Source organism: Apodemus sylvaticus, chromosome X (genome assembly GCF_947179515.1).
Source record: "Apodemus sylvaticus chromosome X, mApoSyl1.1, whole genome shotgun sequence".
NCBI classification, from domain to species: domain Eukaryota; kingdom Metazoa; phylum Chordata; class Mammalia; order Rodentia; family Muridae; genus Apodemus; species Apodemus sylvaticus.
In genome coordinates, this window is record NC_067495.1 from 71,945,636 (window position 1) to 71,960,468 (window position 14,833).

Sequence of the window (14,833 nt, forward strand, 5' to 3'; positions counted from 1 at the left end):
TTCACTAATTCAACCACAGGGGTCCTTGACTTCTATTATTGAAAACAATTACATGAAATTTGTGCTGTCTCTTTTAAAAACCCAAGATACAAAGTCTCTTTATTAAGTGTTATGCAGTGGAAGAAATTGTAACATGAATACGATGAGGCATTTAATTAACACAACAGTTATAAAGTGTGCACCTTTGGCACATTCATTCACTCTTTCTATTCTACAGCACCCTCAGGGTGTTGTTAATGGTAGCACAGAAAGCAAACAGAGGTGGCTGCATTTTAATGGACCTTGCAATACATTCACATAGCATATATTATTGTGGGCAAGTGCATGCATGGATACACTCATGTGAGTGTAATTGAGATCTGAGAGAGAGGAAAGAATAATGACCAATGACTGAAATACTTAATTTTATTATAATTTATGGACTGTGATCAGAGAGAATTTAAACATAACAAAGAAGAGCGTAAATTAGCAAGAATGATCTTATGAGATTCTATTATTTTGTTGGTTTTATAAGACATGTCTCTAATATTTTATTGTATGCCTGTATATACCTGATATATTTTAGGTTTTTCTTTCACAGATATATTTTAGCCACATTTATATATGCTTTTTGGATTTTTTTCAGTCATGAAAGTGAATTTTTCTCTAAGTTTCACAAGCCAATTGGCATATATTCAAAATATGGGGAAGGTTAAAATTGATTTCACAAGTGATGCAAAACACATCAAAGGAGACCTAAGGTTATTATTTTGGCGGGCTATTACTATGAAGTAGAAACCGGAAAAAAATCCCTTCTGGTTTTTGGATGAATCCTATCATAGATGCTTTAAAAACTGCCCTCTCACTTTTTCTATCTCTTAGCTTACTTATTCTCTGGGTAGATGAGCACTATTCACTAGACTTTGTACACTTTGTGCTTAATTATTGTCAGTCCTGAAGATGCAAGAGTAATGTGGATATGCTAAATGTTCAGTAAAAACTAATCAAATTTCATTCAGAATGCTTTCTTTTGATTGGTTTCTTTTTATTAAAATTATTGATAATAACAGAAAGATTTAAGTAAAATTTTGTTACTGATTAATATTCACTTTATGAAAATGTGATTCCTATACACAATGACATTTTATGAAACTGTAACTAAAAGTTAAATTATGAAGTTTGCAGGTAAATGGATGTATCTAGATAGAAAACATTATACTGAGTGAGGTAAACCAGGCCCCTAAAGGGCAATTTTCACATTTTCCCACTCATATTTGAAACCTATTATTATTTATATTTGTGTATTTAACTTGGAGTACCCCTGGACGTCAGGAAAGGTAAAGGAGAAGAAAGATCTTAAGAGAGCAGGGAATAGAAGGACATATGTGACAAGAAGGAGAAAGGGAATAATGGGCAAGGAAATGGGGTGAGGTATGGGAGAGTAAGAAGGAGGAAGAGCAGGAGGTAGAATAATTTATAAGGATGTTTGAAAAGTCACATGCAGCCCTACTATATTAATTATATGTATATTTACAGAACCACCTGATTGGACATTGAGGAGAATGCTCCTCAAAGAACCTATAAATTGTCAAATAAAAAGCCTTCTGAAGGGCTTGAAGAGATGATTCAGCAACTATGAGCACTTAATGCTGTTGTAGAGGACCTGGGATCAGATCCTAGTGCCCACATTGGTTGGGTGGATTTACTACAAATCTCCTAGCACTAGGAGATGGATATGTTCTTCTGGCTTATGCAGGCAACTTACACACACACACACACACACACACACACACACACACACACACACACACACACATACATACACACACACACACATACACACACACACATATGAGAACACAGACAGAGAGTATGTATGTGTATACACACACATATCAAGGAAGTTTAGTGTCAGATATGGCCTATCTCTCATTGAATTGTTGGTCAGAAATATTCCAAGCCCATCCCCTCCTTCAAAATTCTCAAGATATATGTGTTGCTCTTGGTTGCCCACAAGAACCTGGTGGTCTGACTCTATTGCTAAAGACATCGCATACATTGGTTACCGAATTCAATTTGGTAAGAAGCTTCTTTCCTGCCAGCTAGATATCATAGGGTGCTTTGCAGGCTGGTGGAGCAAAGAAATTAACAGTCATACCAGATGTTAAGTCTGAGAGTTACAATAACAACTGGTGTACCCAGGGCTGCAAAAGTAGTGTGAATGTTATGGGATTAGCCAGCCATTTTTTGATTGAATTTAAGGAGGAAATATATGACCAGTACCATAAATCTGGTCAAACACTCATGGCTAGGGAGCTATATCCTAAAGGTAAGCCTAATATTTATTTTCATAAATGTACACAGCATTTAACTGCCCTCTAAATTTATATCTCTGTACTCATAGATTAGTGAAGCTCTCAGACCTCATTAGAGAAGTTTCTTTGTTTAGTGTCTGGCAGTGACGAAAGTTAATGCTGAAAATTGCAACTTTTTCAAGTACACAAAACAAGTATCTATGGAGTATTCAGCTATAAATAAGACATGTCTATCATACTCCCTTTCCCCAAAGCTCAAATATCACCATAGAGAAGAGAGCAAAAATATTCTAAGATACAGGGAGCTAGAGAGAAACAGGGTCTTTTGGACATGACACACCATTACATTCATGGATTCATGGTAGCAGTGATTGCTTGCACAAGACCAGCACAAGATCAAGACAGTGACCTTTCTAGCGTGAAGGAGGGACTAATGAACTGCCACTACCAGCTGATGGTTTTTCAGGAAGGAAAACTCAGTTTTATTTAAATCTGTGGTACCTGGTGTGTCAACCCTGCTCTAGAATGTGGCTCTATGAGCAGTACAAATTGTACCTTGCTAGGTTACTGACTATAACAAAATAGGTATAAACTTAATAGATGTTAGGATAGATCTAGGAGGAGTTATGGTGATTAGTAGGTGTGAATATTATCAAAATATATTGTATGCATGTATGAAATTCTCAAAGAATTAAGAAAATAGTTTTAAATTCCTTTCATGAAGGCACAGAGGAATCAGAGTACAATCAGAACACTGTAGAAGTAAAAATAGTAGACTAGTTTTAACTGAAATGCCAGTACACTTTCTTTATTCTCAGACATCCCTTTTTGTGTGTGTTATACTCTCAGGGAGATATTTTAAAAGGCTATTAAAGTACTTGGTTACAACATAAGGATTTCAGAATCTGTGAGGGAAGAATCAATGTTATTATCTTTGGTCCTTAGCATAAAATATATAGTAAATTAAATTAGATCCTCTCTAATTCATCCAACATGGTTTTGATACATATGACTAGACCTTTTCTTTATACTTAGTTTTAAAATATCCAAGTTTAAGTTTTAGCCTCATGGTCAATCTAGAAGGAAGTGAGAATATATGAAACAAGTAAATAAGGCAATTTCAGATTGTGATAAAATATATAATTAAAACAGGATGCTGCCTCTGGGTGTGGGCAGGGTGGAAGGAGGCTGGAGCACAAGATCCATTCCCTTGTGCAAGTGTTTACGTGGCATCAGTGGGAGGGGAGGCCCTTGGTCGTGTAGAGGCTTGATGCCCCAATTTAGGGGAATGCTGAAGCAGTAGAATGGGTGAGTGGGTGGGGGCACCCTCATAGAGACAAAGAGGAGAGGTTATGGGAGTTTGTGGAAGGGGAACTATGAAGAGGGATATCATTTGAAATGGAAATGAATGAAATGATTAATAAAAATACAAAACAAACAAAAAACAAGATGCTAAATGATGACTTGGAAATTGGCAATATTGTTTCCAAAATTTAGGGATAACTCAGTGAAGAGGTATTTGAATTAGATACTAAGAAAAAAACCTTTATACTTACAAAGATATCAGAGAAAGAACTTTCTGAATGGAGATAAAAGTAGCTATAAAGAAGGGGGTGTCATGTCCAAAGAAGGAAACTTACCCTGGCTGAAAGGTTGCTTAAGTAGAGGAAGCAGGTTGGATTTATAGGATTTAGGCAGCAATTCAGCTGCATTGCCAGTTCAGTTGGCAAGACACACCAGAAGATGTTCCCCATGGGTATAAAGTGGAATATTGCACAGATACTGGCTTTTAGGAAGACAAATTTGAATCAAAATAAAGAGTGGAATCTGACAGAAGCTCAAGACAATGACGTCTTAGACTAGGTTGATGTAAGCTGGAATCAAAGGAAGTGGATAAACAGATCAACAAACTTGCCAATAGATCAAAAATAGGATCTAAAGGAAATAAAGAAAATATGACACTGGGAAATGTTTAGAGGAACTAATGAAATGAAGATAACTGGAAGAGAACAGGTGTAGGAGTGTTTGTGCAGAAGGATCAAAATGTTTGGTGTTGGCACTTTGTTAGAGATGCCTATTAGACTTACAAACAGAAGTGGTGAATAGGTGGTTGGGTATGTGAATTTGAGTCTCAAGGGACACATATAGGCAGCAAACATTTGTTAGTTATGGTGATATATGTGCAATTTAATGTTACACTACTGAACTTAAACTTGTAGTACAGTTAGAAGCAAGAGCGTATTAACAAACAATTAACAAGAATTATTAATTAGCAAGAATTCCTTAGATTCTACAACATTTAGAGGTCTGTTAGTAAAGAAGATGTATTGACAAGAAATGTGATAAATCTCAGTAATAGGAGAAAAGTCATGATAGTATGACATCTTGATAGCAAAGGGCTGAAAATATATTTCAAAAAATAGAAAATTACACACTGTATTAAACTGTACTGAAAAAAGCATGTGGAACAAGGTCAGGAGGTTCATTATTGGTTTGCATTTGGCAATATGAAAGTGGTTGATAACATTAACAAGCACAGTTTTAGCCAAGTGGCAGAGGCAGAAGCAAACTGAACACGGATGCAAAAGTGAAAGAAAGATGCAATAATTGTGACAACGATGATAGACAGCCTTTAAAGTTATTTTACAGAAATAAGAACCAGAGACATGAAGCAGTAATGCAGGAGTTAAGAGAGTTTCTGTCTCTTATGTATCTTTGCATTTGTGAGTATGAAGCAATGACAGTAAGTTGTTACTGTAAGAATGTGCATAACTGGGCCCTAAACCTTAGGGAGGCATAAAGAGATCTAATCTTGAGATGACTTGGAAGGGATGGGTCATTGATATCAGCTTATACATTTTATTCATGTTAAAGTGTTATGGACACTTATATTTTGAGAAATTAAGTAGTCAGGACAGAAACAGTTCTCTCTTTTACAATTTAACAAGGAGGACTTTTTCTTTTTCTTTATATGGACATTTTAATTAGAATATAATTACATCACTTCCCCCTGTAGGCTTAGGTTTTTCATTCTTTTATATATATATATATATATATATATATATATATATATATATATATATAAAGGGTTCTTAAATGCTTCAAACTGCTTTCTAGCCCACTGACCAAAGGTAGGGGAGAAAAGATGGTAAAAGGAATGTAGTAAAAGGATTGGGGATGATTCCAATCACCATTCATCAGGATACCAGCAATCGAGTTCAGTAGTGTCCAGGATACCAAACTGGAATCAGCAACAGTGCCATAATCCAGCAGAAGCCTCTGCCACATCAGTTCAAGGCAGGAGAAGCAACCAGGACCAGCCAGAATGCCAGGAGTTTTCTGCCATGCCTCTGTCAAGGAAGTGAAAGATCAGCAAAGTTGGGACGCACTGCAAGTAATGCAAGTGCCCTATCACTTTCCTTTGGGTCCTATTTATTCTCTCTCCAAACATCAAACATCATGTGTCCTCCAATGGATATTGCCTCAGCAAGACATCACATGACACAACTAGAAATTTCCCCTTTATCTCCTTTCCATTTCTTACTCCCATCCCTCCCTAATCCCTCCAACTCTGCGTATGGCCCCCTCACTTCCCAAATTATTATTGTTACACACATACACACACACACACACAGAGAGAGAGAGAGAGAGAGAGAGAGAGAGAGAGAGAGAGAGAGAGAGAGAGAGAGAGAGGCATAGGTATATAAAGACAAGATGGTGAGTTTGGTTTTTGTTGCTATTGTTTCTGTATATATCAGATTTCAGGGATCATCACTTTTATTGAACAATTAGGGGGCTCATCCCTGGGGTAGACTAACTATCCTCTCAGTTGCCTATGGTTCCTTGTCCAGTTGTGTGACTCCATGAGCTTTTTCTCCTCCCACATTAGCATGTCCCACTAATGTTGCCATTCTTCAAATCCTGTTTATACAGCCATTTCTATGACAGAGTGTTTCACAGAAGATTTCCTGGTAGTCTAGATCTTAAAATCTTTCTAATCCTTTTCTGAGAAGGTCCCTGAACTATATATAGATACAGGAGCTGTTGTGTAGATGTATCCACTGGGTCTGGGCTCCTGCAACCCATACAATAAAGTTCTATATTGTCTCAAGTTGAGATCTTCTCTGATGGTCTCCATTACTGGGAAGATAAGCTTTTTTTTTTTTTTAAAATCAGGGGTCATCTGTGGATAAAAGGACAAGATTTAGAATGTAGGCAGAAATTAATGTGGGTCTAGCAAAGTAGCAAATCTCTTTTAAATACAGGACTTTATTAGCCCTAGGTTAGGTTTCTAAGACCAGACAGGGTTTCCTTTCTGTTGGATGGGCCTTAAATTTAAATAAACAACCATTGCTTACTGTACCTTTGTGGGTATCCTGCCATTCTGGTCATTGTTGGTTCACAGGAATCCTAGATAGATAAAAGGACTATTAATTGTTTCCTTTCCTTAGCAGCTTGAATAGTATTTTCTGGTACCATGAAAGCTAGACCACAGGAAGCAGGCCTTTAGGTTAGCTCCAGACCAAATAATCTGGGCCTTGTGTCCTAAGTGTGAAGTATCTTCAGCAACAGGAGCTTACATTTAACTTCTCAGACACAACCCAGGGCAACAGCCATTGTCAATATTGTTTGATGAGTCACTTGGACTACCCTCAACAACTGTTTTTAAAATTTCTCATGCCTAGTACTGAGGTATACACACACACACACACACACACACACACACACACGCACATGCACACGCACACACACATGCACACACACACACACTTATATGTACAATTTTTGTTAACTATTTAAACAATAAGATTCCTTGAAGCTTTAAAAAAAACCACAGTGTTCTTTCTTTCTTTCCTCCCTCCCTCTCCTTCTGCACTGACCTTCCTTCCCCCTCCTATTTGGAGCCTATTTTCCATTTTTCCTTTTCTACTTTCTGTCAGCTCCCTTTTGTTATTCCCTTCATGGTTCCCTTATACATTAGTGGTTTCCATGATTGTTCCATGTTGTATACATGACATTTGAGAAATAAAACTAGGAAAAGCAAGTGATTGAACATGTGGTATTTGTCTTTCTGAGTCTGGGTTACCTCACTCATTATAATCTTTAAAAATTGAGGTTATTAGCTGAGAATAAAAATCATGGAGAAGGATTTGGATGCTTGAGATTATAAGAACATAAAACAATTATAGTAAAGGCTGAATAGCACTTTAATGCCTCCGAAGTTTGTTGTTGTTGTTGTTGTCTTTATTTTTTTAATCATGAATTTTAAAAGATTTACTACCTCTGAGAAATTCAGATTTTGTTCTCCATGGTGCAGTGTTCTTCTGGTTCCAGGTATTATTTTCATAGAGATGACTTGTATTATATAAAAATTGGGGGAAACATCATTGACATTCAGAAAGAGAAAGTACAGAACGCTTCTTTGTTATTTTCAAAAGGTAGGCTCTTAGGCTGGTCTAGTTTTATTAGATGTACCTTCACATCCTATTGCATATGACAATTTGGTTATTTTTCATAATATTATCATCAATTTCACTTTAAAATTTTTCTGTATTTCTGAAAGAAACACAGATGATGTTTGTGCTCTTTGATTATTTGTTTAAATGTTTAATCTGGTAGCTCCTGTCCCTTGTATACCCAAAGGCTTCCTCCGTGTGGCTTTCTCTTTGTTATTTAAAATCAATGACATAGGCTACAAATTGCTTCATGGTGTATTGGACAAATGTGCTCTCTACTCTCTCTGAATCAACACGAATGTGAAACAATGAATCCCTATTGTTGAATATGATATCTCAAATTTTTATAAAATATTATATAAAAGAAATGTTTTTCATGGAGAAAGTAAAATCCACAAGGATCATGATGTATATTTCACAGCATCTAACCATTTCTATGTCAAAGTAAGTACATGTGTAGTTTTACGGACTATCTGAAGCTTCTCATTGTCAAATTAGTTGTATCAAAGTGGTTAGTTAAAGTAATCCTTAATTTTAAAATTGCTATCTGTCTAAATGACCACAATACAGTATTGTATCTCTACTCATAGTTAAAGTGCCTAAAATAATAGGTTCTGTGTAGACTTAGAAAATTATACATGCTTCACATCTATACTAAAATGTGAATTTCTTGCTACAAAACCATACTGTTATAAGTTAGCCCTTTTAGCTGGGCGGTGGTGGCGCACGCCTGTAATCCCAACACTTGGGAGGCAGAGGCAGGTGGATTTGTGAGTTTGAGGTCAGCCTGGTCTACAGAATGAGTTCCAGGACAGCCAGGGCTCCACAGAGAAACCCTGTTTCGAAAAACAACAACAACAAAATAAAAACAAAAAATAAGTTAGCCCTTCTAAATAAATTTGAGGTGTTTTGTTTTTTTAGTTCAAAGTCTTAATCAGTTGATTTGCACTGATTTTTGTTTTGTATTAAAATTGCACTATAGTATACTGTAGTTGTCTGTTGCTGTGGTTCTGTATCCAACTTAAATTTTCTCTTCCAGAGTTATTTTGTCTTAAAACTATTGTATCTATGACTTTTTTCTACTTTATGACAGTTGAAAGATGGTCTTAAATTTAATCTTTGGTTAAAAGTGTTAATGCTTAGATTGTGTCCTAATGTTACTCCTATTTACACAGGTTGAGAATGCCATTCTGTATCACTGGATAGATGACAGATAGATGGTAGTTGGCAGATAGCTCAATTAATAGATGCTTGCACGGTTCCTAATATTTTTGCTTACTTTAGTTCATATGTCATTTTGTAGGAAGTATTTTAGTACTATCATAATACTTAGATATTAGCATGGAGATACAATGTGAGTTATTATACACTATATTTCACATTTCCTTAAAGTCATAACTAACCACTTTCTCTTCCTCTTAAAAAACTTCCCTATGCAGAATCCATGGAGCTTATTCAACCCGGAAGCCTTTTCTGCAACTTCTTTTTCTCCATCATCACAATTATCCAGAACAAATTCCAAGTAAGCCATCTTATCCCATAAAAGAGAAGTGCAAGGTACACATACTGAAAAAGAAAGGCAAGAATATCTTATTTGAAAAGAATAGCTTTGGACAGTCTAAACTTCTTTGTTTATATTTTTGTTTTGTTTTGTTTGTTTGTTTGGATAGGAGGCAAATTTGCAGAGAGAAACTGGCATAATTAGCAATAACACCATTTCCAACTGTAAATATCTATATAATGGTAATTCTGACAGGATAAAATATAACTCTTTAGCATATTTCCTGAGGAAAAACTCAGAAGTGATCAGAATTAAACTGAATAACATTAAATGCTGGGCATCTCCATTTATCTAAGTATCATATCTTCTTAGGCATTCTGAGAAAGAATATAGTGACTATTCACTATCAAGCTTTTAGGTGGTTTTGTAATATAATTAAAATAAAAATGGTTTTAGTACTTTCTGTCTTATGAATTATTTTTATCTGTCTATTATTATTATCTGTCATTATTTCATTATGCTTTTTGTTTCATTCTAATGGCTTCCATGTAACTTCATTTGTTTCATATAGAATACAGTAATAATAATCTATAATAATTTAACATTATATATTTTACATATACTTTAACAATATTGCATATTTTATATTTTAAAGTATTATTTTTTTATTCTTAAAATAGCTTTATTGCACAAGAAGACAGTCTTTACAACTCTCCATATCCTAACTGGAATGTCTCTCCAGAACGAAGTAATCCTGCAGCAAACTCTGGAAACAATCATTTGTCAACCATGTACACGAAGCCAAACTTTGTATGTAGAAAACATTTCAATTTCTATTTATGGTTATCATAATTATAATTCCAGTACAGATAACATAGTGAACACTAGAATTCATTATGCTAAAATGACATAATAAAATCAGTACAAATAAAAGCTTAAAACTTTATAGAGATTATTGTATCTACTATTTCAGTTTGTATATTTGGATTAGGAAATGAGAATCAAAGATATAGAATACATAATATACAATAAGTATTGATGTTTATATAACTACATATAACATGTTTTGTATTCACCTGTGTACTATAATTTATATATAAATATTTAAACTTGCAATTATTAAAAAGGAGATTTGAAACCAATGAAACTTATTAAATGCAAGGAGACTTACTCAGGGATGTATTAACATTCATCTCGTACCATAACAAAATGAACTTTGATAGTATTGCAAAACTACTCAGTTTTCTTAAATACATATTATCCTGCCTGCAATGTTGCTTCTTTTAGTGAATTGAGTTGTACAGTATCAAAGCCAGTTTAGAGGAATTTTAGTACAAGTATTTAGTGGTTATTTAAAAGCAGCAAAAATGTACTTGCTAAAAGAAATACTTCATTGATTTAAATAATTATGGACTTATTATGGTAATTAAACATTTTAATTAAATTATATATACTATATGTTTAATTTTCTAATTCTATACCATATCTAATCAAGCATAAACATTTTATCAAATGTCATTTAATTACTTTGATTCTTTTCAACTTCCTTGCAGGACTTTTCCATATCCGGGGTTCCTAGAGCAGCATATCCTCCAAAAGAAAAGAAATATTCAGTTTATGAAGGATCAGAAATTCCTTACAAAATTGGTCGTGCAAACATGATATCCAACTACTAATTTCCCCATGGAAAAAAAAGTAAATGTGTATAACCCTACATACAGCAATCTTGTTATATGCAAATAAAACACTACAAATATTATTTCCACACTCTACATACTATGTTTGACTTATAATTATGATAATCGTTTTCTTTATGTCTTGGATTTTTTTCTTTGCTGGCCCCTCCTGATGAGCATAATGTATAACTTTTATTTCTTCTATCAAATTCCATTAATTAATCAGATGCAGATATTCATTATCTATCACTGATGCTATGTCATGCTTACAGACAGAAGCCTAGAAAGGCTGTCCTCTGAGAGGCCCTACCAGCAACTGACTGATACAGAAGCAGACACTTATATCCAACCATTGAACTGAGGTCAGGACACCCTAAAGTTGAATTAGGGGAAGGACTGAAGAAACTGAAGGGGAGAGAGACCCCATAGGAAGACCAGAATTCTCAACTAAGCCAGAACCTAGGGAGCTCCCAGAGACTGAGGCACCAACCTGGAACACAAAGATAGCAAAAGTCTGCCTCGTCTGACCTCTGAGGCCACAGTGAAGGAGGAGGCCCAATGAGGAGAAGCACCCTCTAGGAGGAATGGGATGAGGAATTATGGGAGGGGGACCAAGGAGAGGCAATGACTGGAATGCTAATAAATAAAAACAATAATAAACCAAAAATATAATGTTTTCATTTACATATGTTATAATAAATATATTATAATGCTTTCTCCATTTACTCTATTTCCTTACTCCCCTCACTGTAGGAGTACAGAGTTTCTTACAAATCTTTTCTACCAGTAGATTTTTTTTTCCTTTGATGAGTATGAAGTGTCTTTCATATCTCTTCTGATTCATTTTGGTCCAGATTATGTGTTTTTAAATAGCTATACTTTCTTTTTTCCTAGTTCCATTTGCATAAAATACCTTTCATCATTCTTTACCTTAAGGTGCCTCTATTCTTAATAATGAGGTATATTTCTTGAGGGTAACAAAATGATGAATCCTGTTTTTTAATCCCAGTGAAAGGGAGGAGTAATATGTGGTTTGGGTTGAGGAGCTGTCTGTCCTGTCTGCATAAAATGTGGTGGATTGTCTGGTGTCTTAGTGAGGATTCTTATTACTATGATAAAATATTATGACCAAAAGCAACTTGAGGGAACAACTTGATTACGCTTCTAGGTAATAATCTATCAAAGAGAGATGTCAGAATAGAAAGTTAAGGGAAGCAGGAACCTGGAGGCAGGAGGTGATAGAAAAACTAAGGAAGGGTTCAGATGGGGCTTTTATCCATGGCTTTATTAGCCTTTTTCTTATAGAACCTAGGAACCCCAGCCCAGTGTTAGCACTATCCACAATGTGCTGGTCCTGCTATCAGAGAGGGAGAGAAAGCACCCAACTGACCTTTTTCCTCAGCTGACTTCCAAAAGGGAAAAGGAAGCTCTCCTCCATGAATTCTCAAAACCTTACAAATTGCATATTTCTCCCTTCTACTTGAATGTCTCTCCTTTCTACTCCCTTCTATCTGTCCTCCTCATTCCCTCTTATTCTTTTTTTCCCCTATGTTTACTCCCTGTCAATTGGTCATTTGCTCCATTTCTTAACCTATGGTTGACAACTGGCTCTTCACCAATCTGTGATTTCAGGCTCCTCTGTGTGTTGTACGTCTTTGTTTTTGTCTGTTGTCCTGTTTGCTTGGAGCCTACTCTGTTCAGTATAGGGGGAATCTTTTTTTCTCCTTTTATATTTCTTTGGGAGGTACAACCTATAGACCACTGGAGGCAGGGCAGATGTGACACAGATTCCCTCCTGGCTGGGCAATTCTAAGGATGCTTCTGAACCACGTATGTTGGAGGTGCAAAGCTCCCACTTGTATGATTTGCATCAGGCCTTGGTAGAAGCAGACAGGATGGACACATTGGTAGAGACTGAGGGCTAGAGAGGCTGTCATCGCTAGAGACTTCCCCTGGCAGTGGGAATCAGAGAACTCCAGCCAAATGCAGGTTTTGGTGGAGGCTAGAAAGTTTACAACAGGAAGAGCCCTAGAGAGGGATACACCAAAATTAGCTTTGTTTGAGTTACTTTTCCATATTCCTGTAAGCTTATTGTATGCTTTAAGTGCTTGTGATTTATTTGTTCTCTCCTAATACCTTGAGAGACACCATGGGGCAGACAAACAGCTCCATTCTTCTGGACCTAGTACAGTTATACTTCAATAATTTCAAATGCCAGACAGAATCTAAGTTGAACTGTATGGTCAGGCAAACTAAACATCTTTTGCAGTAACAAAGAGCCAACAGGTCCATTAAGTCTTTGTTATGCTTTTTTTGTGTGTGTTTTGTGCCTCTTTCCTCTATCTTTAACTCCTGGGTCAAGGGGAAAAATGGTTAAACTTCATCTGCTGGTTCTTTACCCCTTGACGTAGTTTTATCTCATTTCAAGGATTTTTTAGAAGGAAAAAAACATCTGAATTGGGACAACAAAAAGAAACAAACTGGTGCTGTCCTTGGAGCCCTCTCTCCTGCCTGGATTAAGCTGGAAGCAACCCAAGGACACTGTACAGGCTGTGCCTAAAGAGGCCAGCAGCTTCTCAGCCTCTCTGATAAGAAAGTAGCATGACTAATTCTGCTACAAAACATCTTATGTCCATGAGAACTAGATTCAACAGGTAGCAAAGTGTTCCTCCCTCAAAAATATAGATAAAAGAAATAAAAAATTCTTTTATTTTTTATTTTTTAAGTTTTTACTAGATATATTCCTTATTTACATTTCAAATGATTTCCCCTTTCCTGACTACCCCCTCCCCAAAAGTTCCATAAGTCATCTCCCCTCCCCCTGTTCCCTAATCAATCCCTTCCCACTTCCCTCTCCTGGTATTCCCCTACTCTGTTGCACTGAGCCTTTCTAGGACCAGGGGCCTCTTCTTTCTTCTTGGGAATCATTTGATATGTGAATTGTTTCTTGGGTATTCTGAATTTCTGGGCTAATATCCACTTATCAGTGAGTTTATACCATGAGTGTTCTTTTGTGATTGGGTTACCTTACTCAGGATGATATTTTCCATTTCCATCCATTTGCCTAAGAATTTCATGAATTCATTGTTTTTAATAGCATTGAAATACTGTATATATTCAGTATTCAATCATATATATATACCACATTTTCTGTGTCCATTCCTCTGTTGAGGGACATCTGGGTTTTTTCCAGCTTCTGGCTACTACAAATAGGGCTGGATGAACATAGTGGAACGTGTGTCCTTATTGCATGCCGGGAATCCTCTGAGTATATGCCCAGGAGAGGTATAGCAGGGTCCTCAGGTAGTATCATGCCCAGTTTTCTGAGGAACCGCCAGACTGAGTTCCAAAGTGGTTGTACCAGCTTGCAATCCCACCAGCAGTGGAGGAGTGTTCCTCTTTCTCCACATCCTCACCAACACCTGCTGTCTCCTGAGTTTTTGATATTACCTATTCTGACTGGTGTGAGGTGAAATTTCAGGGTTGTTTTGATTGGGATTTCCCTAATGACTAAGCATGTTGAACATTTCTTTGGGTGCTTCTCAGTCACTCAGTATTCCTCAGGTGAAAATTCTTTGTTTAGCTCTGTACCCCATTTTTTATTTGGCTCTCTGTGGTCTACCTTCTTGAGTTCTCTGTATATATTAGATATTAGCCCTCTGTCAGAATTAGGGTTGGTGAATATCTTTCCCAATCTGTTGGTTGCCATTTTGTCCTATTGACAGTGTCCTTTGCCTTTTAGAAACTTTGTAATTTTATGAGGTCCCATTCGTCAATTCTTGATCTTAGAGCATAAGCCATTGGTGTTCTATTCAGGAAACGTTCCCCTGTGCCCATATGTTCAAGGCTCTTCCTCAGTTTCTCTTCTATTAGTTTCAGTGGATTTGCTTTTATGTGGAGATCCTT

General features: G+C 36.2%; 1 protein-coding gene across 2 annotated transcripts in view; it reads left to right on the forward strand.

Annotated features, from left to right (window-relative positions):
• LOC127675699 (uncharacterized) overlaps window positions 1–10,927 on the forward strand; it is a 50,586-nt gene extending 39,659 nt beyond the window's left edge. For both annotated transcript variants that reach the window (XM_052171763.1, XM_052171764.1), the window contains exons 5-7: window positions 9,190–9,272; window positions 9,932–10,061; window positions 10,805–10,927. In XM_052171763.1, the coding sequence (XP_052027723.1) occupies window positions 9,190–9,272; window positions 9,932–10,061; window positions 10,805–10,927 (336 nt within the window). The remainder of the gene's footprint in view (window positions 1–9,189; window positions 9,273–9,931; window positions 10,062–10,804) is intronic.
• The last annotated feature ends 3,906 nt before the right edge of the window (window positions 10,928–14,833 follow it).